General features: G+C 36.9%; 1 protein-coding gene across 1 annotated transcript; it reads left to right on the top strand.

Annotated features, from left to right (window-relative positions):
• The first annotated feature begins 448 nt into the window (after window positions 1-448).
• LOC125805060 (uncharacterized) lies at window positions 449-2,446 on the top strand. The gene is made up of 3 exons (XM_049485398.1): window positions 449-1,047; window positions 1,219-1,501; window positions 1,652-2,446. Exons 1-3 carry the CDS (start codon window positions 803-805, stop codon window positions 2,309-2,311), a joined length of 1,188 nt encoding a protein of 395 aa, XP_049341355.1. The 5' UTR covers window positions 449-802; the 3' UTR covers window positions 2,312-2,446.
• Window positions 2,447-13,985: the final 11,539 nt, after the last annotated feature.

The following is a 13,985-nucleotide window of genomic DNA, read 5'->3' as shown; positions in this document are numbered from 1 at the left end:
CTCAGGCTTAATGGCAATTAGTGAAGCGAGAGCCTGTAAATAACTTCTGCTCTTGTCCAATAAAATATGATTAGAACTTTTACAGCCATTTCCACACAAGAGAAATCACTGTACAGAGTTTTATATGACATACTTGGAAAGACTCCACCAAACGACATGAACCGTGAGCAGAGCAGAGGAAAAAAAGAAGGTATTGTTTCCATCTGAATCAAACATAATTAGATCAATACGCAAGAAGTGATGAAAACGGACCGATCTGGTCTTTGTTATTGGGGTGTTTTCTTTTGGTGGCGCTCCAGCTTCTGCCCCGCATGGCGGCGTTGTGCAGTCTTCTGTCAAGCCGCATGCTGCAAGTCCTCAACGCCAAAGGGGACTTTCCAACCAATGCTGCATAGGAGGCAGTTCGGAGAATGCAGAACACATAGCGAGAGTCAACAAATGCCTTTTACAGTTTTTCTCGATTGTTTACACACAAATATTGGTACTTGAAACACAATGACCACAAAATGTAACTCATGCACCAACCCCCTGAACCAATTCTGCTAAACTACAAGCACAATTCCTGCTTTACACTCAAATTGCAGTTCTAAAACACACTTTTTCCAAAACTCTACACACAATTGTCATGAAGAAAATCTCTTGTTTTCACAAGGAACACACTGTTATTCAAAACTCTAAAGTTAATTGCCCTACTATGCACACTGACTCCTCACATGGGCAAACACCTAACACACATGTTTCCACTCAGCAATCAGAGCTTTAGCATAAAAGGGCAACAGGTGAGCACTTCTGTTTTGGAGCAATGGAGGCCAATGTTGTAAACAGAGGCAGAGCCAGAGCCAGAGGAGTGAGAGTAAGAGGAGGACGATGGGGAGGACGAGGACGAGGAAGGCCAAGGACAATCATTTCTGATGAGATCCGAGCCACTTTGGTTGACCATGTGGTCAACCATGGCCTAACAATGAGGGAGGCTGGGCAAAGAGTACAGCCAAATTTGAGCAGGTACACTGTAGCATCCATCATCCGGACTTTCCGCAATGAGAATAGGTAAGAAATCTACTCTCACTACAAAACTGCAGTACTGCATATCAATACAGTACTCAATGAGTACAGTAGTACAGTATTACCTGTGGACTGTTCTGTAGGACATTGTGTTTCGAGTATTTGGGAACTGTATTCCTACACAGTATTTACAGTATTGCACTCTTTGTATTGCAGAACTGAAAGATTACCAACAAGAGGTGGATGGGGCCGTCTTCTGTCTCCTGAAAAGGAAACAGAGATCATGAACATGGTTCTTGAAAATAACGCCATTACCTTACGGCAAATACAAAGAAAAATAATAGAAAACAATGAGATATTTCAAAATATTGATAGGGTAAGTTTATCAACGCTGGACCGTGTCTTGCACAGAAATAAACTGAGGATGAAGCAGGTCTACAGGGTGCCATTTGAGCGCAATTCAGAAAGAGTCAAAGAATTGCGATATAACTATGTGCAAGTACGTCCTATACATTCCCACCCTTGATGCATAGTGTCAACATTGTATAAATCATACATATTTCTTTCTATTATATTGTAATCATAATGATTGTGCTTCACAATAGTGACCGCTCCATGTCTACTTCTGATATTGTCATGTGTGTTTCAGAGAGTCCTTGAGCTGGAGGTGGATGCAGTGGAGCACCAGTTCATCTTCATTGGTGAGGTTGGATTCAACCTCACAAAAAGACGAAGGAGGGGAAGGAATATAATCGGCCAGCGTGCCATTGTTGAAGTCCCTGGCCAGCGCGGAGGGAACATCACAATGTGTGCAGCGATGACCCACCATGGCATCATCCATCACCATGCTACCCTTGGCCCCTACAACACTGCCCATCTGATCACATTCCTGGACACCCTACACAACACACTCATTCCACCAGATCAGATAGACGGCCCAGAGCAGCTCAGGTACGTTGTCATTTGGGACAACGTAAGCTTCCACCGGGCTGCTCTGGTTCATAACTGGTTCACTGACCACCCACGCTTTTCAGTTGTTTATCTCCCTCCATATTCTCCATTCCTCAATCCTATTGAGGAATTTTTTTCTGCCTGGAGATGGAAAGTGTACGACCTAAATTCAGAAACGCGTATACCCCTTTTCCAAGCTATGGAAGACGCATGTGGAGATATAGCAGTTGATGCTTTTCATGGCTGGATTCGCCATGCTAGGCGATATTTCCCCCGCTGCTTGGCCAGGGAAAACATTGCTTGTGATGTAGATGAGGTGCTGTGGCCAGACCGAAACAGAAGAGAGGATGCAGCATAGTTTATTTTGTTTTGTTTTTTTATTATTAACTGTATACAGTAAAATCTTCTGCACTGTATGTGCAACTTTGTGTCGGTTGGGATGTACACTGTGTACATTGTTTTGTGGGAAAAATAAAACATGTTTGTTACAGTATATTTGTGTGTTCTGAGTATAAAAACAATATTCTAAAATATTTTACAACGCACTTATGTATTTAATGTCTGTAGTAAGTGTAACACTGAACAAAAAGTCATTATGATGAATGGAGAATGGTGTTTTATACTGAGCACATCAGTGTTTAAATGCTTTTTTTAATTGTCTGTTCATATGATAGTTTGTGTGTGTCATCTGAACACAAAATGGCCTTTTGTGAAGAGATAAAACTGTTTTGAATGTAAAGTTTCATTTTGCAGGAGAATTGAAGGGTTTTGCCCATTGTGTGTGTGTTTGTTGGATTTGTGTGTAGAGTTCTGAGAATACGAGGCATGTTTTCAGAAATGTGTGTAAACAATCCAGAAAAAACTGTAATCAGCACATCAAGGTCAGCATCAAGACGTTATGTCAGCTGGTGCCTCATGAAGAAGACTTTCTAAAAGTATACACCACCAAACTCTTTTCTTTTTTAAACCATATAAAATATGTTTTTGATAATGGCCAAGCCACACAATAAACAATTTAAGCTCTTAATAGCACTATGTTTATTATTTAGTTATTGATTCTAATTCAGAGAATACACTGTAACTGTAACTGTTTGGCTTTGCATATCCTGTGGAGTCCCTCAGGGTTCTATTTTAGGGTCAAGAAAACTGTTAATTACTGTTAATTACTGTATGACTAACACAGAGAGAGTATGCTTGCAAACATAGTAAAAAAGCATAAGCATTACTCTGTATCAAAGTGATGGAGCATCAGGGTAAGAAAAGAGGTGGATAAAGTGATGCATCCATCATGTCTAGTACCTACTGTACAAGCCTGTGGGGGCGGAGCTATGATCTGGGGTTGCTGCAGTTGGTCAGGTCTAGGGTCTGCAATGTTATGAGCCCAAAGATTGAATTTAACTGATCACCAGTTTTTTTCCTTAAATGTTTTTTTTTTTTTCACTTGTGACACAGGTATATTCCAAGATGACATGCCAGGATTCATCGGGGTGGAATTGTGAGTGGTTCAGAGAGCAGAAATCATCATCTTCAGACATGAAAAATATTGATCTTAACTTTTGTTTGGAATTCTTGGAAAACTTAATATCAGCTTTTTATACATATGATTTATTTTTCTGAATTATCTGAACATTTTTGGTTGGCACAACTGGTGGTGGTTTTCTTCAGAACTCAAAAAAGTAGTGAAAAATATGAAAAAAAAGTGGTTAACTCTTTGGTCTCAGTGTTTAAGGCCATTAGAGCAAGTGCTATGTTTTGTGTGAGTGTGATTTATATATATATATATATATATAACCATATATAGCCAAACGTTTGGACACACCTTCTCATTCAATGCGTTTTCTTTTATTTTCATTTTCATTGTCATTTACATTGTAGATGCTCACTGAAGGCATCAAAACTATGAATTAACAAATGTGGAGTTTTATGTACTTAACAAAACAATGACCTGGCCTCCACAGTCACCGGACCTGAACCCAATCCAGATGGTTTGGGGTGAGTTGGAGCACAGAGTGAAGGCAAAAGGGGCCAACAAGTGCTAATAAACACCTCTGGGAACTCCTTCCTTCAAGACTGTTGGAAAATTCAGCCATTTCAGGTGGCCACCTCTTGAAGCTCATTGAGAGAATGATGCCAAGAGTGTGCAAAGCAGTAATCAGAGCAAAGGGTGGCTATATTGAAGAAACTAGAATATAAATAGTATTTTTTTTTTAGTTAAGTACATAACTTTTTTTGTTTTTGTTAGGTACATAACTCCACATGTGATTTATGATTTTCTTCAGAACTTTCTTCAGAACTCAAAAATGTCTAGTGCAGTAAGTTGACTTGAATTTTTACAGTGCACCAAGCGGCAGTTTGTTCTGGAATCTCTTTCTTTTTTGTGGCGACAGGCTGAGCACATGCCGAACTGTTGCGAATCGATAAGGAGATCATAAATGATGTGCCGTCTTGTTTCTCTTGAGAAATAACAAGTGTTCCTTAAAGTCATGTGCTGAATGGTAATCAGGTGGGCGCAAGAGAGGGGATCTGTGTATTCGCAGAACAGCTACGGTCAATCTCCAGCGTTCCTTCAGCTTCCTTCAAAACGAGCACAAGGAGGGCCGTTCAGATGCCTATGTATGAATGTCTGTCCAGACCTCAATAAAGGGTAGAAACAGGAGGCAAATTGACCCCTCAGGCGAAAGAATGCTAGAAGACGGCCAGACAAAGGCCGTGTTTCTTCACACCGAAAACAACTTGCCACTATTTGCCAGGGGGGAATTTTCGAACTGAGAAAAATAACAAATTACTCATTTTTTAATCTAAGCTACAGACTTATCTCGACGTGTTCGCGGGAGTGTTGTGAGTTGTAGGGTCTGATCCCATTATTAACATCACTGTGATATCTCCGTTTGTCGTCTAACTAAATTTGTAAGCTGTGAATGTATGTTCTGCAGTGCAGCGGTGGCCGCGGCCATAATGCCACCTCTGTTTGGGCGAGCATGCGGCGAAGTGTAATTGTGCGGAGGAATGTATGACAAACTGCCATCCACAAAGAGCTCCTCTAATGGCTGACAGTTCAGCTCATATTTTTAGAATACTGTCCGGATAATGAGAATTCATCTGCCCACGAGTTGCTAAGCCACCAAATGTGAGCCTGTCTTTGTTCTCAATTACGAAACACGGACATGCCAGTGGAACATCTTTCGGAACATGGTTTTACCTTGAGTGTTGGGGATCTGAGGCTTCGTTGATAAAGAGTATTTTCTTGTTTTTTGTTGGTCCAGTTGAGAACAAGATTGATTTTTGCTTCTCAAACTTCACAATTTTTCTTCAAGTAGAGAACTTTCTGAATTGTTTTGTACTACAAAGTTGTTGTTTTTTTTCGAAGAATGTGATCAGTAGACCACTTTTGCTTCCATAAAAATCCTGTTTAGAAGATGACTGGAGATGTTTGAGTGTGAGGAACTCTTTATTGAACCATAAAAGGAGGTTCTTTAGACCTTTAAAAGGGTAAACGTTTTATCGATTTAATTGAATCAAATACTTTTTGTTATCATTTCTTCATCAATGACTGAGTTCATCAAGATGAACATAATAGAGAATCATTTTACCATTTAAATATTAACAGCACTTTGAGCTGTATGTTAATGAATAAAAAATGCTACACAACTAGAATTAAAGTACTACAAAAATCCTTCCATAAAAATCCTGTTTGAAAGATGATTGAAGATGTTTGAGTGTGAAAAACTCTTTATTGGACCTCAAAAGGACCTTAAAAGGTTCTTTACAGAAGCAAAAGTGGTTCTTTATTAGCAAAACTAATAGCGCTTTTCCACCAATGTGGAACTGACACTCTTCTGGTTCCTGAACCTTACTTTTAAAACCGGTTTACACCAGCAAAAGTAGGTTCCGGTACCAAAGAATACTAGTTTTTTTAGCGTGAACTGTGATGACATCTATGGGCCTGTCTCAGTCCCTATCAGAATGAGCCATTAAAAAAAGTATAAAACTCCATGTGTGTTCATTCATAGTTTTGATGCCTTCAGTGAGAATCTGCAATGTAAATAGTCGTGAAACTAAAGAAAATACATTGAAAAAGAGAAGGTGAGTCCAAACTTTTGGCCTGTACTGTAGGTGTAATATGTATAAAGATAAAAGCAAGGGCCCTAAAACTGAGCCTTGTGGGACTCCACCGGAGAAGTTTTTTAATGTTGAATCATTTTACAAAGAGTACTATTGTGACGCTCCTGTGCTTCAGTGGCCGACGAGAAAGAGAAAAACAACAACATGAGCATCAGGTGACTATGAGTAGAAGTTCTTATATGTGTAGCGGGGGGAATAACCGCCGCGTTTCTTGTAATCGGTTTAATCGTTGCTGCTTGGCCCCCGTCCCGCCGTGTCTCGGGGAGGGACGGGCGCATCCCTCCAGGCGAGTGAAGGCAGGCTTCGGCACAGGACTTTCCAGCAGAAGCAGCAGGGAGACAGGCATGAAACAGAACATTGTGTGATGGCCACAATGGACACTCTGTCGCCACAATCTCCGCTAATTTTATTTGCCTGCGAGGTAGCGCAGAAATTCCCCAAGAATTCCTGTGATGACTAGTTGCCCCCAGTGCTGGGAGGAAGCTGAGTGTACGTGCATGCGTGCGGCTGAATGGCTGAGAGAGTATGCGTATATATTTATATATATATATATGACTTAATGAATGAGTGGGTGAATGAGTGTGTGTGCATGTATGAGTTAATGAGAGTAACGGCTTGCAAAACTATTTACACCCCTTGAAATGTTTCACTTTTTATCCCCTTAAAACCACATTTTAAGCAATACAACAACACAAAGTAGCACATAATAACACTTTATAATATATTTAATTAATATATTTTAAACTAATGATCAGTAGATGTGAACAAAACAGTAGTTGAATATTAACATCACAATCACACATGACACTTATTTATCAGCATGGATATTCATATTAAAATGTTAGCAAATCATTAACTCATCAGAATTTAAACATTAATAAATGACTACTAAATATTTTTTTTTTTTTTTTTTTAGTTTCTAAAAATGTGACAAAAAACAAGTATTAACCATTAGTTAATGGTATATTAATGAAAGTTATTAATTAAATAAGTGTTACTAAAGTATGACATGAAAAAAGTATTCAGCCCCCCTATATCTACCTTTTGCTGCAATTACAGCTGCAGTCTTTTGACTGAGATTTTTGCCTATTCTTCTTTGCAAAACAGCTCAAGCTCTGCCAGGTTAGATGGAGAATATCTGAGAACAGCAATTTTTATGTCTTACCACAGAAGCTCAATGGAATTTAGGTCTTTAGGACTTTGATTGGACCATTCTAACACATGAATAAACTTTGATCTGAACCATTCCACTGTAGTGCTGTTATTTTTAGGGTCATCGTCTTGCTGAAAGGTGAATCTTCTTCCCAGTCTCAAATCTTTTGCTTTTCAGCCTCTAACTGTTTTTTTTCTTCCAGAATTACTTTGTATTTAGCTCCATCCGTCTTCCCATTAAACTTAGACTAGCTTTCATGTCCCTGCTGAAGAAAAGCATGTATATTAGAATTTATATTATATTAAAGGATTGTATATGGACATTGAGACAATGCTGAAATCCGTGGGCTGTCCTTATATTACATTATATTTATGAAATAACTGGAGAAAAAGTAAAAAAATGAGTACTAATCAGCTGATTAGAGGATCTCATGACATCAGGCGACCTTTTCTAAGACTTTTGGTATGTCAGTGTATATTTATCTTGATTTTTCATGCTATTCTAGTAGTATACATTTCAATAGTCAGCTATTTTTTTTTTTTAGTTTTGTGTGTGTGTTCAGTGTGTGTGTGTGTGTGTATTAGTGTATTAGTAAGTGAATGAATGGATGCTAACAGACCTTTCCTCTTGTCATTCATAAATGATGAACTGTCTCCCAGCTTGCTCTCCAGGCACATAATTGAACTGAGTAGATTGCATTGTGCTCCTGTATTTTCCCAGGATGTTCTCAGCCTTAAAGCTACAGTAATACAAATTCTGTTAAAACATCTGAACAGGTCAAAAAGTCCCCCTTTAGCATCTGTCATACGACCGTAATTACACTGCAGAATGAGGTAATCTTCCTTTCATTTCATTCATGTGAAAACTCAATCAAATGAAATCAAAAAGGCTGTCTTAAGCTAAATCATGAGATTACAGCATTTTAATGTTTTAACTTGTACCAATATGTTTCCAAAACACTGTTTAGAAACTGTTAAAAGTTCTTTAACAGGTTTATATCTATAGAGAAGAACCAGGTGACCAAGCAAAGAAAGTCACATGATTCTTTGAGAACCAGGTGACCTGGCAAAAGATGTCACATGATTCGTTGAGAACCAGGTGACCTGGCAAAGGAAGTCACATGCTTTACCAATACAAAGAACTATTTAAGAACCCACGTTTAAGGTGATGCACACTGCCATTCAAAAATGTAAAAACATTTTAGATATTTTATGTTTAATATTATTACAGATTTAAATGTAAAATACACACCAAATATGCATATCTCTCAATACACAAGCCATCATGAAAATACTGCAAATTACAGCATATAATTATCTGTTGAGAGGAATCATCTTTTATCCGTTTGACTATAGATTACCTGCTTAAATTTTAGACAGATTATTCTGGACATATTAAACATCTCTTTAATCTTTTTTTTTCAGTTTTCTCAGTTTCCTACAAAGTAAATGAACCCTGTCAAAATGTGACATGACAAACATATTGTCAGGTGAGGGTGCAGGGAGGACGCGGAGGCGGACGCAAATGCAAACAAAAGGGATTTATTAACGAAAACAGGATACACAATACACCGGGAATAAACTGAAAACAGGACTGAGGAAACTGGGGAAAACATGGAGCACTGACAGACGATAAACGTACAAGGATCGACACCGGGGAAATGGAACACGGACCTTAAATAGAGGTGCACACACACAGGGAACAGGAAACACCTGGGACGAAGGGGCGGAGCTACAAAGGAACACAGGTGAGTGGAAAAACACTGAGAATGAAACACAGACCTGAGAATAACACAGACATGAGAAGCTGACAGACAAAAGACCTGACACATATTGAAAGATCTTTTTCTCAAAATTATATTGTTCTTAAATACAAATGTTTGTAGAGTGTTTCCAAACCAAATGAAATTTCAATCATTTATCAGAGATTGCAAACTTTTGAACAGTAATTATAATATTAAATATTCCAAACATTTGAGCAGTGATTATAATTTTTTAAACAGTGATTATAAACTTGTAAAAAGTGATACCAAACTTTTGATCATAAACTTTTAAACAGTAATTTCAAACTTGTGGACAGTGATTATAAACTTTTGAGCATTAAGTCTGAACTTCTGAAGAGTGATTCCAATAGGAATTCCAAACTTATAAATAATTATTCGAAATGATTTGAACAGTGAATCCAAACATTTTAACAGTGAATCCAAACGGTGAATCAATTTTTTTATACAATAATTTCTGAAACATATATACAATAATTAAAAACTTTTATACAATGATTCCTTAAACATTTGAACAATGTTTCCAAACTTGTATACAATGATTTAAAAACAGGAATTCCAATCATTTGATTCTGCACTTTTGAAAAGTAATTGAAACACTTTTGAGCATTGGTTCTGAACTTGTGATTTTAATTATTTTAACAATTATTTTTCAATAGGGATTCCAAACTAATAAACAATGTTTCTAACCTTTTAAGCAAAGATTACACACTTTTTAAACAATGATTCCAATTTTTGGAATTCCAAATATTTGAACAGTGATTTAACAGTTTGAACTGTAATTAAGTAATTCAACAGTTTTCAGAATTGATTCTGCAAACAAGTGATTCCATTTATTTGAACAATTATTATAACACTGATTCTGAACTTTCAAAAAATGATTTCAGACGTTTGAATGACAATGCATACAAAGCCAAAGTAAGCATTCTATTTTAAGTCTAGTTTTTTGCTTTTGACTTAAACTCAATGCTGAATGATGTTTGTTTTTGCTTAGTATTGGCCTTCAGAAAGCCAGTAAAGAAACCTCCCCTTTCAGTACAGGCTTTTCTACTGAGCCATTAATCTCTGGCATCAGCCACACTCTGTGGATTTTTTGAAGTTCTGCCATGACTTCAAAAACATAATCATATTCCCAAGAGGCCTAACTTAGTTTGGGACATGATTATAACCATAATCTAAAGTATATACAGTGCATTGGAGCTGGGTAATAGAATTCTGGATTGGAGGTAGTTTATCATTGTGATATAAATACTGTCTCCAGCTTCATGGTTTAGATTGGGTCAATGGTAAAAGCTTGTAGCAGCCCTAGAAATACCAGAAATCTGCTGGTGTTGAGGGAATACTGCATGTGCATCTCTGTAGAACATGGGCTAGTCACAGGGGTCATCAGTTCAGGTCCTGGAGGATTCATTTTCCTGCTCAAACACAGCTGGTTCAAAGTTCAAACCAGCAGTGAAATGCTATGATGACTGTCCAATCACACAAAACAATAAGATATAATATACAAGAACATATACAAATATAAGATAAAGAAATACAAATGTGTATAATAAATTACACAATAGAACAAATATTAACACTGTAAAAAATAAGAGACCACTTAAAATTGATGAATTTCTTTGATTTTATCATATAATCAAGAGGAAGATAAATGATCACAAGCCATCAATTCAAGCTCTAGTGCTTGAATTTATGCACCAGGAGTGGCATGAAGTTATTCAAAACAGCGTGTAAGACTGGTGGAGGAGAACATGCCAAGATGCATGAAAACTGTGATTAAAAACAGGGTTATTCCACCAAATATTGATTTTTTTAAACTCTTAATTCTTTATGAATAGGAACTTGTTTTCTTTGCATTATTTGAGATTTGAAAGATCGGCATCTTTTTTTGTTATTTTAGCCATTTCTTATTTTCTGCAAATAAATGCTCTAAATGACATTATTTGGAATTTGGAAGAAATGTTTCAAGTAGTAATAAATAAAACAACAATGATCATTTTACTCAAATATATATACCTATAAATAGCAAATTCAGAGAAACTGAAGTGGTCTCTTATTTTTTTTTCCAGAGCTGTATATATACACCATATGCTAAATCACACAATAGAAAGGATACCAACATTGTGAAATATGGGGGTGGTTATTATATGAATGAAAAAATAGGGTATAGGCTAGTGTCAAAATATTGTGATACGTACTGTGTATTGTAAATAGTAAAATACTGTGAAATTATATTTCTAAAATATCTCAGAGTTCTAATTATAGTGTATAAATACAGTATTTATATAAGGTAGTGTATATATATATATATATATATATATATATATATATATATATATATATATATATATATATATATATTTATATATAGGGAATTGTAATTTACACAATAGAAAAAAATAACACTGTAAATACTGGGGAGTGTAAGCATACAGTGCAAACTGCAACAGAATAATAATAATAATAATAATAATAATAATAATAATAATAATAATAATAATAATAATAATAATAATAATAATAATAATAATAATAATACATTTTTTAACAGAAACCCAGCACTACAAAAATTTAAAACTACTGGAAATTGGTGACCCCTGCATTATTTAATAAAGTAAGTACACTGGGTCTCCATAATACCCAGTCCGTTTAACCTTGAATGTTATTATGACGCACTGGGATCCCTTCTGCAATGGGCCTTTTGATTCCTGAACAGTTCAGCATGGAAATGGTGGAACTGGAAAGACGGTGGGCTACACAACAGGACATTGTTTGGATGAACACCATGCTGTATTAGGATTTCAGGCCTCCATCTCCCATATGAATAAAGCATTGCTTGGAGTTATAGAGGGCACAGAGACAGGAGCTGGAAAAGACATCATGTACGTCCCAAAGCTCTGATTTCCTTCTCCTTGTGTCCATAGAGGCAGCGCAGAGGATTGGTCACGCACGTCTTCAAATATGAAGGTCTGTCTGTCTTGAAGATTAGAATTTACCCTACTCTATACAGGTTGTAGTAAATTCTCTGCATGTAGTTTTGCTTCTGTATACATTTTGTGTATGATTTTTTGTGGTAGTATTACTATCCTATTCCAGGGCAGCTCTGGAAAAAATTAAGAGACCACTTCTGAATCAGTTTCTCTGATTTTGCTATTTATAGGTATATGTTTAAGTAAAATGAATTGTTGTTTTATTCTATAAAGTACGGACAACATTTCTCCCAAATTCCAAATATATATATATATATATTGTAATTTAGAGCATTTGTTTGCAGAAAATGAGAAATGGCTGAAATAACAAAAAAATAAAAGATGCAGAGCTTTCAGACCTCGAATAATGCAAAGAAAACAAGTTCATTTTCATATTCAAGTTTTAAGAGTTAAGTAATCAATATTTGGTGGAATAACCCTGGTTTTTAATCACAGTTTTCATGCACCTTGGCATGTTCTCCTCCACCAGTCTTACACACTGCTTTTGGACAACCTTATTAGTAGCAGGTCTACCAAATGAGTAGCCATGTGTGGCGCTGCCTCTAGTCTGTACAGTGCAGACTGTGGTCACAAATTTGACAACTAGGCAGACATCAGTGCCCATGCTTATATATACTTAGTAGTAGTAGTAGCAGTATATACTTATATAGTCATTCATTTCTATTTTTTTTCTGAAGTGAACTAATGGAATAACCAAACATGGTTTATTTCAAACCATTGCAATAGTGATTTTTGACAAAGCAAGAAATTATCAAGAAAACAACTTCAAAGTTCCAAGATAAAACATGAAAGCATGAACCCTCATTTGACCCTCTTCTAAGAGGTTTCATCATATTATCACTCTCTAATATACAGGGGTTGGACAATGAAACTGAAACGCCTGGTTTTAGACCACATTTATTGTCCCGACGGACGGTTCTGGTGGAAACAGGAGAGTTGAGGTGCACATTGAATTCCACCGTGATTTGATCAGCCGTGGTTTTATGTTTTTTGGATACAATCCGGGTTAGCACCCGACAGCTTCCCCTTGCATCCACAGTTAATCCTGTTGGATGTGATTGGTCCTTCTTGGTGGTATGCTGACATTACCCTGGATACTGTGGCTTTTGATACATCACAAAGACTTGCTTTTGAACTCTGGTATGTCACCCATTATGTTGTGTGCATTACAATATTTTGAGCAAAACTGTGCTCTTACCCTCATAATTGAACCTTCACACTCTGCTCTTACTGGTGCAATGGCCACCAGATTGGCCACCAGGCTGCTCCAGTTTGGCCATGAAACCTCACACACTAAAATGACAGGTGTTTCAGTTTCATTGTCCAACCCCAGCAGTAATATAGTCAACTAAACTCCCCATAGTTACTCCATAAACTCTAAAAATTTTAAGCATGTAACACCATGGAACAGCAGTACCAGCGCTTGGTCCAGCACAGACCTCTGATAGACTAAACGTTCAGGATATGGATGAACAAAGAAACCCTTGTTTAGGTTATCTGGAGAGGCTGAGTGATGTAATCTAGGGTTGTCATTTATACTTATTTCTAATTAGCTCCATGACCAGGGGCCACGTCCTGTACGTCAAAGACAAGCCACCCTTTTCATCTTCATTTGTAAAATGACCGCGCAACATCAGCCTTATGTGTTGATTCAGCAATGGGCTGATTTAGCCTGTCGTTTGTGAGAGTTCTTCAGAGAAAAGGCTACTGACTGTGTGAAGGTTATTGACTTAGAGAGAGACAGTCATAGCATATAGCACATGATGCCTCGCCAACACTAATGAATGACTACTCGCCTTGTTTTAAGGAAAAGATAAATTGATTGATTGATATTTGAAAGTTTGATACTTACAAAAGTATTAGAACGGTGAATTCCATCCATTTATTTCTGCTGTAGACTGAAAACATTTGAGTTTGACATTTAAAGATTAATGCGACACAAAAGATCCACATTTTAGCTTTTATTTCCAGGTATTTACGTACATCT

This window comes from Astyanax mexicanus, chromosome 11 (genome assembly GCF_023375975.1).
Source record: "Astyanax mexicanus isolate ESR-SI-001 chromosome 11, AstMex3_surface, whole genome shotgun sequence".
Taxonomy (NCBI): Eukaryota; Metazoa; Chordata; class Actinopteri; order Characiformes; family Acestrorhamphidae; genus Astyanax; species Astyanax mexicanus.
The sequence above is the reverse complement of the archived record's forward strand: the minus strand, read 5'-3'. Positions and strand labels throughout refer to the sequence as shown.